The 12,920-nt window shown below is 42.6% G+C and overlaps 3 protein-coding genes across 4 annotated transcripts; 1 reads left to right on the top strand and 2 right to left on the bottom strand.

Moving 5' to 3' along the window:
- Positions 1 to 1,720: 1,720 nt before the first annotated feature.
- On the bottom strand, positions 1,721 to 3,134 carry LOC308127535 (growth/differentiation factor 8-like; the record flags this gene model as incomplete). Its single annotated transcript, XM_080492654.1, has 3 exons — positions 1,721 to 2,101; positions 2,199 to 2,569; positions 2,798 to 3,134. 3 exons carry the CDS (start codon positions 3,132 to 3,134, stop codon positions 1,721 to 1,723), a joined length of 1,089 nt encoding a protein of 362 aa, XP_080348780.1.
- Positions 3,135 to 5,180: 2,046 nt separating this feature from the next.
- Positions 5,181 to 6,359, top strand: LOC308127877 (small membrane A-kinase anchor protein-like). Its single transcript, XM_080493267.1, has 2 exons — positions 5,181 to 5,236; positions 5,696 to 6,359. Exon 2 carries the CDS (start codon positions 5,716 to 5,718, stop codon positions 5,986 to 5,988), a length of 273 nt encoding a protein of 90 aa, XP_080349393.1. The 5' UTR covers positions 5,181 to 5,236; positions 5,696 to 5,715; the 3' UTR covers positions 5,989 to 6,359.
- Positions 6,360 to 10,753: 4,394 nt separating this feature from the next.
- On the bottom strand, positions 10,754 to 12,664 carry LOC308127659 (uncharacterized protein). 2 transcript variants are annotated; one of them, XM_080492839.1, is made up of 4 exons: positions 12,582 to 12,664; positions 12,432 to 12,489; positions 11,706 to 12,333; positions 10,754 to 10,978 (listed from the first exon to the last, which is right to left on the bottom strand). In XM_080492839.1, the coding sequence occupies exons 3-4, from the start codon at positions 12,271 to 12,273 to the stop codon at positions 10,863 to 10,865; spliced, it is 684 nt and encodes a 227-aa protein (XP_080348965.1). In that variant the 5' UTR covers positions 12,274 to 12,333; positions 12,432 to 12,489; positions 12,582 to 12,664; the 3' UTR covers positions 10,754 to 10,862. The 2 variants fall into 2 exon arrangements, with proteins under 2 accessions (XP_080348965.1, XP_080348966.1); XM_080492840.1 differs by having other exon boundaries at positions 10,754 to 12,333; positions 12,582 to 12,640.
- Positions 12,665 to 12,920: the final 256 nt, after the last annotated feature.

Genomic DNA, 12,920 nt, shown 5'->3' with positions numbered 1-12,920 from the left:
CTGCAAGATTTTCAAATCTTTTCACAAAAATGTCATAAATACACGATTATCTATCCAGAGAAGTGATTCAGTTTGATAATTTGTTTAATAAATGTGTTTTCTGCAAGAAAATGACTTTAAAATGCCGAAAATGTTTACAAATTGACTAAATTTCTCGAAGCTGTTGCTGTTTAGTGCCATTTTAATTTCATTTCATAGTCATAATCAGTTATATAAAAGAGATATCCCAGTGTAAATTAAATAATATACCAACAAAGTGAAATGTTAAGAGGTACACAGGATTTTTTTCTTGCAGAATAAAAATCAAAGTCAACAGTTCAAACCGCAATGTCACTGAAAAACCTTCAATCCTCCTCAGCAAACTTTCATTTACTACTTTGCTTTACATTTAGTAAATTAGTTAATACATTTACACTACAAACTTCTGGTATGAGTCTAATAGAAAAAGTACTTTAATGGCTGTAAAGTAAATTTGCAATTGAATTATAAAATACCTTGTTAAAGTGGGAACTGAATATTAAAACCATTGATGGCAGGTCCAAAACAAAAACAGGAGGTTAACTCCAGTTCAGATTGTGTCCCGTGTCTGCATGGACGTCCTGTTCCAACAGCAGAACAAAGAGTTTTGGGTCAGAACCCCCCCGTGAAGCACAACAACAGTCAGGACATCTGCACTCAAACTGAGCCGCAGCCTCCCTCTGAGATCACTTTCTGCTCACACACGGTCAATTTAGACACTTTTCTCTCCTCGTATTGCCCCGTCTGAGAGGATCTCTGCTTCCAAAACAACTATTTGTGGGTTAAAGTTGTTTAGGTTTTGTTATTTTTTTCTTTACCCCCCCATCAGGAAACTTTTCCAATCCAATGGTCAAGTTCTCTCAGCTGTAGTTCCTCTAGTCTCCACTAGGTGCTGCAAGAAAAGTGTCCACACAAAGAGCAATATCATCATATATGCATTTTAAATTAATAGAACGTGGAAAAGGGCATCTACCAGATATTTTTCTTCTATATTAACTGTTTAAGCTTCAAGAATACGAAGTAAAAATAACCCCCCAACCCTCCACCCTCCACCCAATTCATCCAAATGAGGCTGTTTGATGAGTGTTTTGCAGCAGCAGCACTGGGGCAGGGAGGGGCGGTGCGTCAGCTCAAAGTCACCCAGTTCATGTTTTTCAGAAAGAAGACGCACATGGAAGATGTCCTGCAGAGATTTGATCTGGTCAAGGCTCAATTCAGGGCAGGTTTTCATTAAAACAGGAGGACTCTATCTACACTCTCTGCATATATGCGTTCATGTTTTGGCAAAAGCCAAAGAAAAACTCTTAGGATGACTTTTTATCCATTTACAAGCTTTTTTAAGGAGTGGATTTGTTAAACTATTTCTTCAGTAGCAATTCTGAACATAATTTTGCATTTGATGTTGGAATTTTGCAAGTATTTGAGACCAAAAAACAGCTAAAAAATGAGGAATTATTAACATAAATGCACACTAATAAAGATGTTCGGCATATGAGCCAACATTGTTGCAACTTTTGCAGAGTTTGTGTGATGGTTCTGGGATTAAAAAGTAATATAATACTTTAAAAGTGCTTAGTTTTGTCCCATTTGGATTATCTATTTGTTTTAACTTCATCCAAACTATTTTTTTTTAATTTACAGCAAAAGTTGCATTATTTCCATTTGTTTGTATGTTTTGTGTTGGGGCTGGATGCTCTGGTCCTCAGGAGCAGCCGCAGTGGTCCACCACCATGGACGGGATCTTCCCGTAGATGATCTGCTCCTTCCGGTTGAAGTAGAGCATGTTGATCGGGGACATCTTGGTGGGCGTGCAGCAGGGCCCCGCGGTGCCGCGCGGGTTGGCCTTGTTCACCAGGTGCGCGTGCGGATACTGCTGCAGGTGCATGAACTCGCACTCCCCGGAGCAGTAGTTGGCCCGGTACCGCTTGGGCGCGATGATCCAGTCCCAGCCGAACTCCTCGAAGTCCACGGTGAGCGGGTACCGGCAGCAGCGCGTCTCCGCCGACTCCTCGTCGCAGTTCAGGCCCGAGTCGCGGCGCGACCTCTTGGGGATGTCCAGGATCTTCACCTCGATGAAGGGTTGCTGGAGGAGGAAGTTATTGAGATGATTTTACTTCTTAATCTCTCTGTAAGGTCATTTATTTTTTTGGGAAGTGATCCAACTTTTACGCGCCACTCACCAGCCCCTCCTCCCCGGGCTCCGCCGAGGTGACGGCCAGGTCTTCTCCCTTGGGGTCGTACGCATTGATCTCGATCCCATAGTTGGTTTCTGGTTGACGCAGCCACGTCTGCAGCATGGTCTTGATGTCGACGCTCTGCCACGAGCCGGCCCCCGCGTCCGTGTCGATCTTGAGGGAGCGCACGCGGATGCGGGTGTTGTTGCCCTCCCTGCTGGGCTTGAGGCGGGTGATCTGCAGGAAGACGGTGCTGACCATGTCGGCGGGCCGCAGGTGGACCCACAGCTGCGCGCTCAGGATGTTCTTGGGTTGGATCTTTGGGCTGAGGCTGAAGAGGCAGCAGGAGGACAACTCATCCTCTGCGATCGGGTTGGCTTATGGGAGATTTGTCATGAAAAAAAAAATGTAATCTTTAAATTAGGGGTGAATTTCAATAATTTAAGACGTTGTCCAGTAGTAGTAGAACCATTACGCACTTTGGTGCGCTCCTGCACGGACGCAGCCTTTACGCGCAGAAGTTACGCGCGGAATTTGCGCTTTTACGCACCAAGATTCCAAAGCAATATCAAACAAAAAAACATGAAAGGTTTTTTTCCACTTACGCTTGGTGGCCATGGTGATGATGGTTTCCGTCGTCGCGTGGTCCTCATCCTCCACGCGCGGGTCGTACTGGTCCAGCAGCTGCGTCAGAGGAGGCGCCTTCGGCAGCAGCTGGCGGATCATGTCCCGGCTGATGTTGGGCGCTTGCTCCAGCCGCAGGATGCTGAGGATCTGCGACTTGATGCTGTGGAGCCTCATCTGCTTGCTGTGCTCCCGGAAGTCGCAGGCCGAGCACTGCTCCCCGCTGTCCGCCAGCAGCTTGGAGGTCTGGTTCATCTCCATGGAGGAACCCGCGGAGGAGGAGGAGGAGGCGAGGACCAGGCAGAGCAAGAGGAGCATCCTGGAGAGGAGAAGGAGAAGCCACTGCAGTGGCGCTGTCTCACATGAGACTGTCCCTGCACCTCAGGACTTTATGATTGGCTACAATACTGATCTTTTTTCTTTTTTCTTTTTTTTTTTTTTAACTCTACTCGAGGTGAGATTTAAAGAGGTAGCAGATCACAAATGTAAAATGAAAATCACAGTATATATGAATAATTAACTGCAGTGAACTTGGAGGTGGGTGTTGCTTGTGTAGGATTTAACGTGTGAAAATTACAACAAAGCTTCACACTTGTTACAAACACTGGAGTGTTTTGCTTCTTTTGGTAAATCGTGCACACTATTATTCCATTACAATTGGGAGACACTAAATCTAGTCATGAGGACAAAAACAATAAACGGATGCATATATCGTTTTATTATTACTAAAACAGTCACAGCATCGAACAAAAAGGTCTTTTTAAAATCAATTCTTGCACATTTGCTCAGTGTTTCACTCTAGAACAGGTGTCTTGATTAACATAAAATGTATTCTGATGCTTTTAAGTGTCCATGTGCAACAGTGAGAGAGCAAGAATGCTAGAAATAAACAGTTCAACTGTAAAAACTGCTCAAATATAGGCTGAGCTTTAATTTTATTAACCTAATTTACAATTGACATGACAGTAAAAATAATAACAATCCTCATATAATTACATAATTTTGATTGAAAGGAGCTGTAGTGCGTAACTTTCGTATAAAAGCATAAAAAAAATGACAATTTAATGACCCTTATATATTTAGTATATTTTCAGATTTTGCTTTTATTTCATATTTATATCAACGATCTGTTGATGATGTTCTAGTGAGCCTCCCTCCACATCGTCACTATATATAATCATATCTTATTAATGACTTTCAGTAAAAGTCATGTGTTCATCTTGGTGATCATGACAATCTTTTGTGTTTCCCTGGAGGTCCTGTTTGTCACCGCCAGGCGGCGCTACAGTCTGCGTGTCCACATGCAGAGTGGTCTCCTCTCCCACCCCGTGAAAGGACATGTGAAGGCAGCATCGCAGGTAAGGGTCACCTGCAGATCCACGTCACTCCAAACAACCAGTAAATGTGATGGAGGAAGAAAACAACTGGAAACTGAAACTTTTTCTCAAAAACTACTTTAGGTACAAGTTACATGTTGATCTTTGTCTGTTCACCTACACAGTTTGGCATTAGATTGAGCTCACATGTACTTTTTTTCATACAAACAATACGTTAAATAAAAATGACGGCGAGTAAAGAGATGTAAATATGCAGAAAGGAGTATCTGTTGAAAGAAAGAAAAAACACAATAACTACAGAAAAAATGTAAATTGAAAGATTTGATTGGTGATTCTGGAGAAGTCTTGTCATATTAAAATATGGGTTTTGTTTTTGTTTCTGTGTGTTGAGTCTGCATTATTCCATAGTTTTATATGAATAAATAAGCATCACAAGCTTCAGTCTTGAGTAGAAAAAAATGCGATTAATTGCAATTAATTACAGAAAATTGTGCGATTAATTAAAAAAAAACATTTTAATCGATTGACAGCACTAAAGAAAACATGAAGATACTTGGACTTTACTGGAATTGCACATTTGAAAACAAAATACCTAAGTACAAGTACCCTAAAATACTACTAAATGACATTATTGAGAGTGCCATGAATTTATTCTTTTTTCCTCATTTTTGTTTTTATTTTTTATTCCTTTTTTAAAACTGTTTTCATTTTTCTTTCTTTCTTTCTATTTAATGTTTATTTGTCGAATCACAATTTCAGCAGATTCAATTTGACAAATTCTGGATATTTTGCTGAATTTCTTTGGACTCTACTGACAGATTGGGATCATATTTATCAGCTGATCGCAAAAAATAACAGGGTAAGCTTATAAATATTTTTTTTTTTTGGAAGCAAAACGCCACATTTGTGTTGCTGTGGTGTTGACGCGAGGGGCCTTTGTGGGTTAAAGCGGCGTGTTTTGGGTGCCCTGCTCTCGTCGCTCCTCCCACCAAACAGCAGCAGGAGGAAACTGGTTGGGCTGTTGATTTATCTGCTGTCCTGGAGGTCAGAAACCTCAGAGTCCCCGGCGAGGAGCTGCAGCAGGTAAAAGAAATGACTCGGATTGAATTCTACAAATTTTGCCTTATTGCAATTCCTATTCTTCTGTGACTGTTTTCTTCATCTTCCATCTCACGTCCTCATATCAAAACTATAAAACCTTCAGAGCTGCTTCAGCCTCACTTTAAAGGTGAAACGTGTTTTGCGGCTCCAGTTAAATTAGATCTGGTTGAACGTGACAGAAAAGTCTCTCGTGGCCTTAAAGGTTGCAGACTTTTGCACACGACCCTAATGTTACTGTTGTTGGGTAAACAGAAGCTCACAGTCAGATTATGGATAAACAGTCCTGCTGGGAGATAAACACTATTTACCTTCGCCACTGAAAGGTGGGTGAAGTTTATTGTCTTTTTCCTCGCGTGTATTTATTTATTTATTAGTTTCTCTGCATGTATTTTACCCGACTTCTGCAAAAACGTTTGACCCCGAATTGCATGAAATTTTCAGGGATCTGTGGTTCCACGGCGATGGGATGTCAGGAGTCGAGCTGCAGGGCCAGAGAGACTTTGGAGGAGCACAGGGAGGGGGAAGCGGTGGAGTTTCTGACGGACGAGGTGAAACGGTCCGGTCCAACTGACGGAGGTGTGTGTGATCCCCCCGCGGCCAGCAGACACGTCCTGGACTTCGCTCAGAGGATGTCGGAGGACGTGGTGGCTCAGGCTCTGCAGCTCTGCTGGCTGGTGGAGGAGCGCTACAAGGAGCTGCCCTTCATCGACAGCGAGCGGGACTACGTCATATGAAGCGGCAACAAATCGAAGAACCTCCTCCGGAGGGATTTAATAAACTCTCCTACGTCAGGCTGCGCGGACGGAAAACTCACTTTTATCATCAGAAAATCACATGAAAAAGACAGAAAAGTTCACCTCAAACCAACGATTCCTTCTGTTAAAGCAGCGGCGTCTCAGTTTTCTGCAGGAAAACGGCTCGATTGTCTGTTTTTTTATTTAACTTTTTATGCAGCATTTGTGAATGCTTTTATTTTCTACAATCAGCTTTGCATATGTTGAATTTAACAACTACTCATTTGGTTATTTGTCTTTGAAATGTGATCAAAATCTGCATAACTGTACAAAGAACAATAATAAATGTCATTTTTTTTTTTTTTACCGTCTTTTGTTGTTCTGTGTTTTAAGACGTGGAAAGAGAATGTCAAACATGATGATTCTGGCATGCGGGACTTCCTGTCGGCGTGTTAATTTGTGCGTGCGACTGAGAAAATGACATGTGTCGGACACCAGTTGGGCGGGACGACCTTGTCGCTCGGCGTGTTTACTCTCCAGCGCGAACAACGAAAACACAAGCAGAGGTGACCGGAGGTTAAGTCAATGTTTCGCCTGAGGAAGACGATGGAAAACTCTACAGAAGAATAAGAGCTTGAACACGTTTGTAGGCAGGATTTTCCCTCGGAGATGAGCAGGAAAGTCATTTCTACGTCTGGATTCATCACACTGCATTCAGGTGTTTGTCGTCAGAGTATTTTTAATTCATCTTCTTCGCTGGTGTTAATACAGGGATTCCGTGCACGCGCGTACCACGGCTCACTCTGCTGGCTGGATTTCAAACAGGATGAGGAGCTGCGTGAAGACGATCTTGGCACGTAAGGTAAAATACTTTTTGTTTTTCTTGTAGATTCTTGTGAAAGCAGAGCAGTCCTCTGGTGGAGGAAGCGTCTGCTGCCTGGAACAGAAAGGGACAAAGACACGTGAGATTTAACCTCTTTGACTATGATCAGTAATACTGACAGGGTGTTCAGTGGTGTTCTACCATTTAGATATTGGATCATAGGAGCTACATTCAGAATCTGCTGTGTCTGTGAGAGCTGGACTGGCTCCGCCCACACATGCCCATCTTAGGAAGAGGAGGAAGTGCTTCCTCTCGTGGTGCCACGTGCCAGAGCAGAGCTGGCTAATTGTGGGAGGAGTCAAAGGGCCTACCTTGAGTGTGATTGGCTAAACCCCCGATGACACTATATAGGGTTTGATTTCTGATTGGCTGGTTGGAGCGACACACTTTTTAATAACTGAAACAAGCCAGGGAGAGAGAGGACAGACTGTCTTCACTTCTGGGACGTCATTCTAGGTGTGGGGACGATTATTACTGATGGAAAACCTTTAGAAAGTGAATTTTGTATAATATGCTTGATTCTCTTGTTAAATGGCTGAAGATCCTTCAAATATGTTGGCGTGTATATATATATATCTTCAAATTCCTAATGTGAAATATGCTAAAAAGAAGAGGGAAAAATGTGAGCGTCTCACCTGGGGTGACCTTTTTTTTTTTTTTTTTTTAAGCGTCATAGCCCTTGCAGTCCCCCTCTCCCTTCCCCTTCCCCTTCCCCTCTTTCTTCCCCTTCCCCCCTCTCTTGTTCTTTCTGTTCTTTTTACGGCGTCCGCCCTGGCCGTCGCTCTCGCTGCCGCTGCCGCTGCCGCTGCCGCTCCCATCGCATCCTCCACCTGGGCTCTTGCTGCGATTCCTCCCTCCACCTCCACCTCCACCTCCACATCCTCCACCTGGGCTCTTGCTGCGATTCCTTCTGCCACCTCCACCTTTTCCACCTGGGCTCTTGCTGCGATTCCTCCCGCCACCTCCACCTCCACCTCCACCTGGGCTCTTGCTGCGATTCCTTCCGCCACCGCCTCTACTGGGGCTGCCATCGCGCCTGCCGGGAGAGCAACTCATCTCTGGGTCAGGTGATGTCTCGCAGATGTGACACTGATCAAAAGAAGACTGGAGAGGGAGAGAGGGAGAGAGAGAGAGAGAGAGAGAGAGAGAGATGCATTCACGTGTTAGTTAAACCAGTTCGACCACAAACATGCAAATAGACATAAAACTTTATCGTGGATCTGCACCAAGAAACCATTTTGTTAGTTTTAATCACGTCGATTTTTATTGGAAAACTCTCTAAGTTTCATGGTATAGTACATCTTTATTTGGAGAATAAAAATAATAAAATAATAATAATAAATAATTAATAATAATTAAACTTGAGTTGCCACATTTACTTAAAATCTTTCGAAACAAAAACAAAAGAGGTGAAAAATACATTTCTCAAAATCTCAATATCTGCCAGACTGTTAGAAATACTTTCAATATGTAGTATTCTTGTTTGCCCTGCAGCCGAGCAGAGTTGGCGCTCACCTGATGTGAACAGCAGTCCAGGAACGCAGCGTCTGTCCGTGTGCAGGAGATGCTCCGACTTTATGAAGGAGTTCCCGAACCGCGGCACCTTTTGTTGTCGTCGTGCGTCAGCGGAGATATGATAGGCGTTGTCCTCTAGTGGGGGAAAAAAAAAAAACAAGGTGGTGCGTTTTGTTCCACCTCGGCGATGTCTTTTCACAAAAGACCGACACAATAAGGGAAAAATTGGAAACAGTGCAAGACTAAAGAGTGAAAATCAAAAGCTCACATTTTGAAAACTTTACATGATAGCTGATATTACATCATAATATATTTTCTGCTCTTTATTTACATTTACTAAGGAGGTGAATTAATTCAATGGTTTGATGTCAGGGTGAGTTTTCTGGACGTTTCACTGTATTTTACACCAGAAAGTTCCGTGAAAATGAGCTTTTTGTTGACATTGTTGTCATTTCCTTTACTAATTGTTTGTTTTTGTTTTTTTTTATATTGAAGCTCTCATCACATACACTCGCATCACAACAGAAAAAAAAGCTTTAAAGTCTAAATCTGAAGGTGATCATGGCACCAGTTTACCAGTCAAATTGAAATTCTGCTGAAGTACAATGAGTCTGACATCCTGGTGGAGAATCTGCATCTGACACGTTGTTGACTGTAACCGGGGGGTTTCCCTGTGTGAACCATCGGTTCATTCAACCTGTGAGACGGGACGCCCCGGTTTACCGAACTCACTGCATTGGCCGCACCCACGCGTGATCCCACCCAAAGGTGGAGCTGGGTGGTGCAGGGTGGAGAAGAGCCTTCCATGTTTTGTGATTGGCATAAATAATGAATAAGTAATAATGACTCTATAAAGACACTCCCTGAAAACGCTCTGCTTAGCGATCTGTGTGTATTGTACTGGGAAACGCCATGTTCTTTTCAAGATAAAAACAAGTCCTATAAATTACATTTATTAGTCATTTACTGCTCAAATCAGTTCATGTTATTTAATTCGTTCAATCATTCGTTATTATAATTATTTCTTTAGACTGACATTAATGATTCTAAATGAAGTTATTTGATGTATAATGTAAAGTTAGTGAATGTCACTTCAGGTCGTGGTTGAATTACTGTTTGTTACATAACAGTTACTGTCACAATGACAATGTGTGTCATTACCACCTCCGCCTCTTTGACACAAACAGTTTCGGATGGGAAGTCCACATTTTATTGGCTAGTTGTAAACCGGTTTGTGCCGAGCAGCAAACATCAGACCTCTCCTTTCGCCTACGCTCGACCCCCACCAGCTCTGCACACCGGACCAACCGTTCAACCCGCAGTCGTCTGGACTCGTATGTCAGAATCCTGTTCTTTGTGGCGTAAACAAGTTTGACTGGCATCTCATTATTTGTCCTCCGGCTCGAAGTGCTGCTCGACATCAGACTGTATGAAAATCATACCATGGTGGATGCCTCTCATGCCCTCCACGACACCGTGGGAGCCTTACCCAGCCTCTTTTACAACATCTGATGACCAAACCTCCCCACCTGGGGTTATCCTTTCGATGCAAATTACTCCAAGAATTGTTTTTCTTCAAAATCTTTTAAATTAAATTTTGTATTTTCTTCATATAGGTATTCATGTTTGTGACATGAGGCCAATTGCATTTTTTCTTTAAATAAGCCTTACCTTACATGACATGACATGACCTGACCTGACCTGACCTGACCTGACCTGACCTGACCTGACCTGACCTGACCTGACCTGACCTTACCTTACCTTACCTTACCTTACCTCCTCACACAACACAACAAGACACTTTTCAGATTTATTTCAGTGCTATATTGACTAAATTATTAGCTTGTTTCATATTTGTGAATATATGGTTATATATAGTTTATAACTATATACGATGAAAATTGACGGGAATTTTGAAGTTGTATAATTAGAATAACATGGGAAGTCTTTCTTTTGGTGGATGGGAATATCTAAAAACCTTTCCAATTAGATTTATTAGTAATTCTGTGCTCAAATCCACTCCAAAACTTTTTATTTGTTCATATCATTTCTAATACCATCAGAGATTTATTTGCGTTATTATCATTATTACTTCGACTGAAGGTAACTTCAGGTCGTAGTTGAATTACTGTTTGTTACATAACAGTTACTGTTGTTACGCTGACAATGCGTGTCATTACTACCTCAAATAGTTCACAAGCTCGGTTGGAAAATCCACATTTTATTGGTTAGTTATAAACCGGTTTGTGCCGAGCATGGCAATGCTGTGAACACAACACAAGATGTGTACCAGACGATCAACCACATGTAGTTTGTTAGTAGTTTTCATTCATAAGGTGTGTGAATTCAAGACAATGGACAAATCAGTAACAGCACTTTTGATTTATTTAAAATAGGGATTTCATACACGTCATTGAAGTTCCATTTATGATTCTCCTCCCGTCATCACTGACTTCAGTGTGTGGACTTTTTAGTTTCATGCATAAAATGTTGTATTTTTACATGTGAAAATGATTAACGGAATATAAAAGTCAACACATGATCGGTAAAATAGCGTGGATTCGTTTTCTGAGTCGATTCCAGAGGACTCTTCTGTGGGTCGATCGATGTGTTTGGAAGACAAAATAGGAAGAACACATTTTTTCAATACAGTCACAGGAGCAAGAAACCAACTGAACAAGTTAAATGTAGATTTGAAGTGCATAAAGAAACATGTTCAGCCAAACTGTCTGTGTGTGGTGTAAACCGGTTTGATTGGTATCTCATTATTTATCCTCCGGCTGAAAATGCTGCTCGACTGTTTGGGACATTAAAGTGTATGAAGATATGTTTGATCGGAATGAGTCAGGCACACATCAGACCAGTTGGACGACCGTCCCCCTGTGAGATATAACCCCCCTGTAACAGGGATGTCAAACACAAAAACCACCAAGCAAATTGTAAGAAAACAGACTTTTTTTTTTTTTTAAACAATTTTCATAAGAGTAGCGGATAAAATACAACACTGAGATTTTAGATATGAGGAAAGATATTGGTGAAAAACAGGACTGGAGAATTAAAGCCATGCTGTCAGTGTCATGTTGAGATTACAGTCGTTTGACATAGTGATTGTTTGGTTTTGTGAAAATATAGAAATTTTCTTCATTTAGATCAACAACAAAGAAAAGTTTTAGAATTTCAATTTAAAGCTTATTATGGCACTATTTGTCCCACTCAAGATGATATGAGACTATTTATGGCAGCTGAACTAAAATGTGTTTGACACCACTGGTCTCGAAGTTGATCCTGAGGCGGATCACGTTTAAAGAAAGTATCTCACCTGTATTGACCCGTCTACCACTTCCCATGTCCTTTCCCGTGACCTCTCCCACGCCCCCGGCCGTGACCTTTGCCCCTCTGCCTGCGGCGTCTCCCTCCGCAGCCGTCAGACTCACTGCCGCTGCTTCCGTCGCTGCTGTTGTCACGACTCCCGCGGCGAGGATTCCTCCCCGGACTGCCGTTGTGGTCCCGATCCCGACTCCCATGTCGATCACGGCGAGGACTGCCGCCGTGGTCCCGATCCCGACTCCCATGACGATCACGACGAGGACTGCCGCCGTGGTCCCGATCCCGACTCCCATGACGATCACGGCGAGGACTGCCGCCGTGGTCCCGATCCCGACTCCCATGACGATCACGACGAGGACTGCAGTCTTTCCTGTCTCGATCCCGATGATCATCTCTCGGGCTCCCGTCATGCCGACGATCGCGACGACCGTGATCGTCGTCGTCATGGTGATCCCTGTCAGGACTGTCATGATGGCCCCTGTCGCGATCGTGTCCACGGTCTTTGTCGTGTTTGTCGTGATCGTCTCCATGACGACCACCTTCGTGATCGTCGTGCCCATGGTCACCTCCAGACTTTCCACCCCCGAGACAATCGGTCAGATCAAATGGGGGACTTACATCTGCCAAGAAGCATCAGAAACATTTTAATACCAAACATCCTCTGCGACTACTTTACTTCCTGACACTTCCCAGTAAAGAATTCAAAATCTCGTCTTACCATCAGGTAACTTGAACATTTTGACTGCTGGTGGTCTTTGTGTCGATACTATAAAAGACTATTAAAAAAAAAAAGAAAGAAAAATATATAAGGAAAATATGTTAGAAATGTCAGTGTCAACACCTGTTCAGAAAATGTCAGTATACTTACGTGACTTGAATGCTGTGTCTCCAAACTGAACTTTTAGCATTGAATAGAAAAGAAGGTGTGCCGTATGATTAACAGGGCGGTCTGGTTCAGCTTGTGTCACTTGCGTCAGAATAAAGGGGAAGTCCTAAGAAGAGTTTAGCGGAGAGGATTTAATTTAATTTTAATTTATTTTAATTTAATTTAATTTAATTATCTAAAAAGACAAAAGACAAACCAAACATACTGAGCTCAATCTTTAACAGTGTCGTCGACACGTCTTAACAAATAAAAGCGGGACACTGAAGTGTTTCTCATCACATTTAATCTTCAAGACCTGTGGCGTCCTGCCCACACATTTAA

Source organism: Lipophrys pholis (assembly GCF_963383615.2).
Source record: "Lipophrys pholis genome assembly, chromosome: 23".
Classification (NCBI taxonomy): Eukaryota; Metazoa; Chordata; class Actinopteri; order Blenniiformes; family Blenniidae; genus Lipophrys; species Lipophrys pholis.
This window is presented reverse-complemented; position numbering and strand designations above follow the sequence as displayed.

Bases quoted from the DNA above. Each gene is read 5' to 3' on its own strand.
- LOC308127877 (XM_080493267.1), top strand. From the start codon at position 5,716: ATGGGATGTCAGGAGTCGAGCTGCAGGGCCAGAGAGACTTTGGAGGAG.
- LOC308127659 (XM_080492839.1), bottom strand. From the start codon at position 12,273: ATGGGCACGACGATCACGAAGGTGGTCGTCATGGAGACGATCACGACA. The intron at 10,979-11,705 runs GTGAGATACTTT...ATCGACCCACAG, and splicing joins TGGTAGACGGGTCAATACAG to AAGAGTCCTCTGGAATCGAC.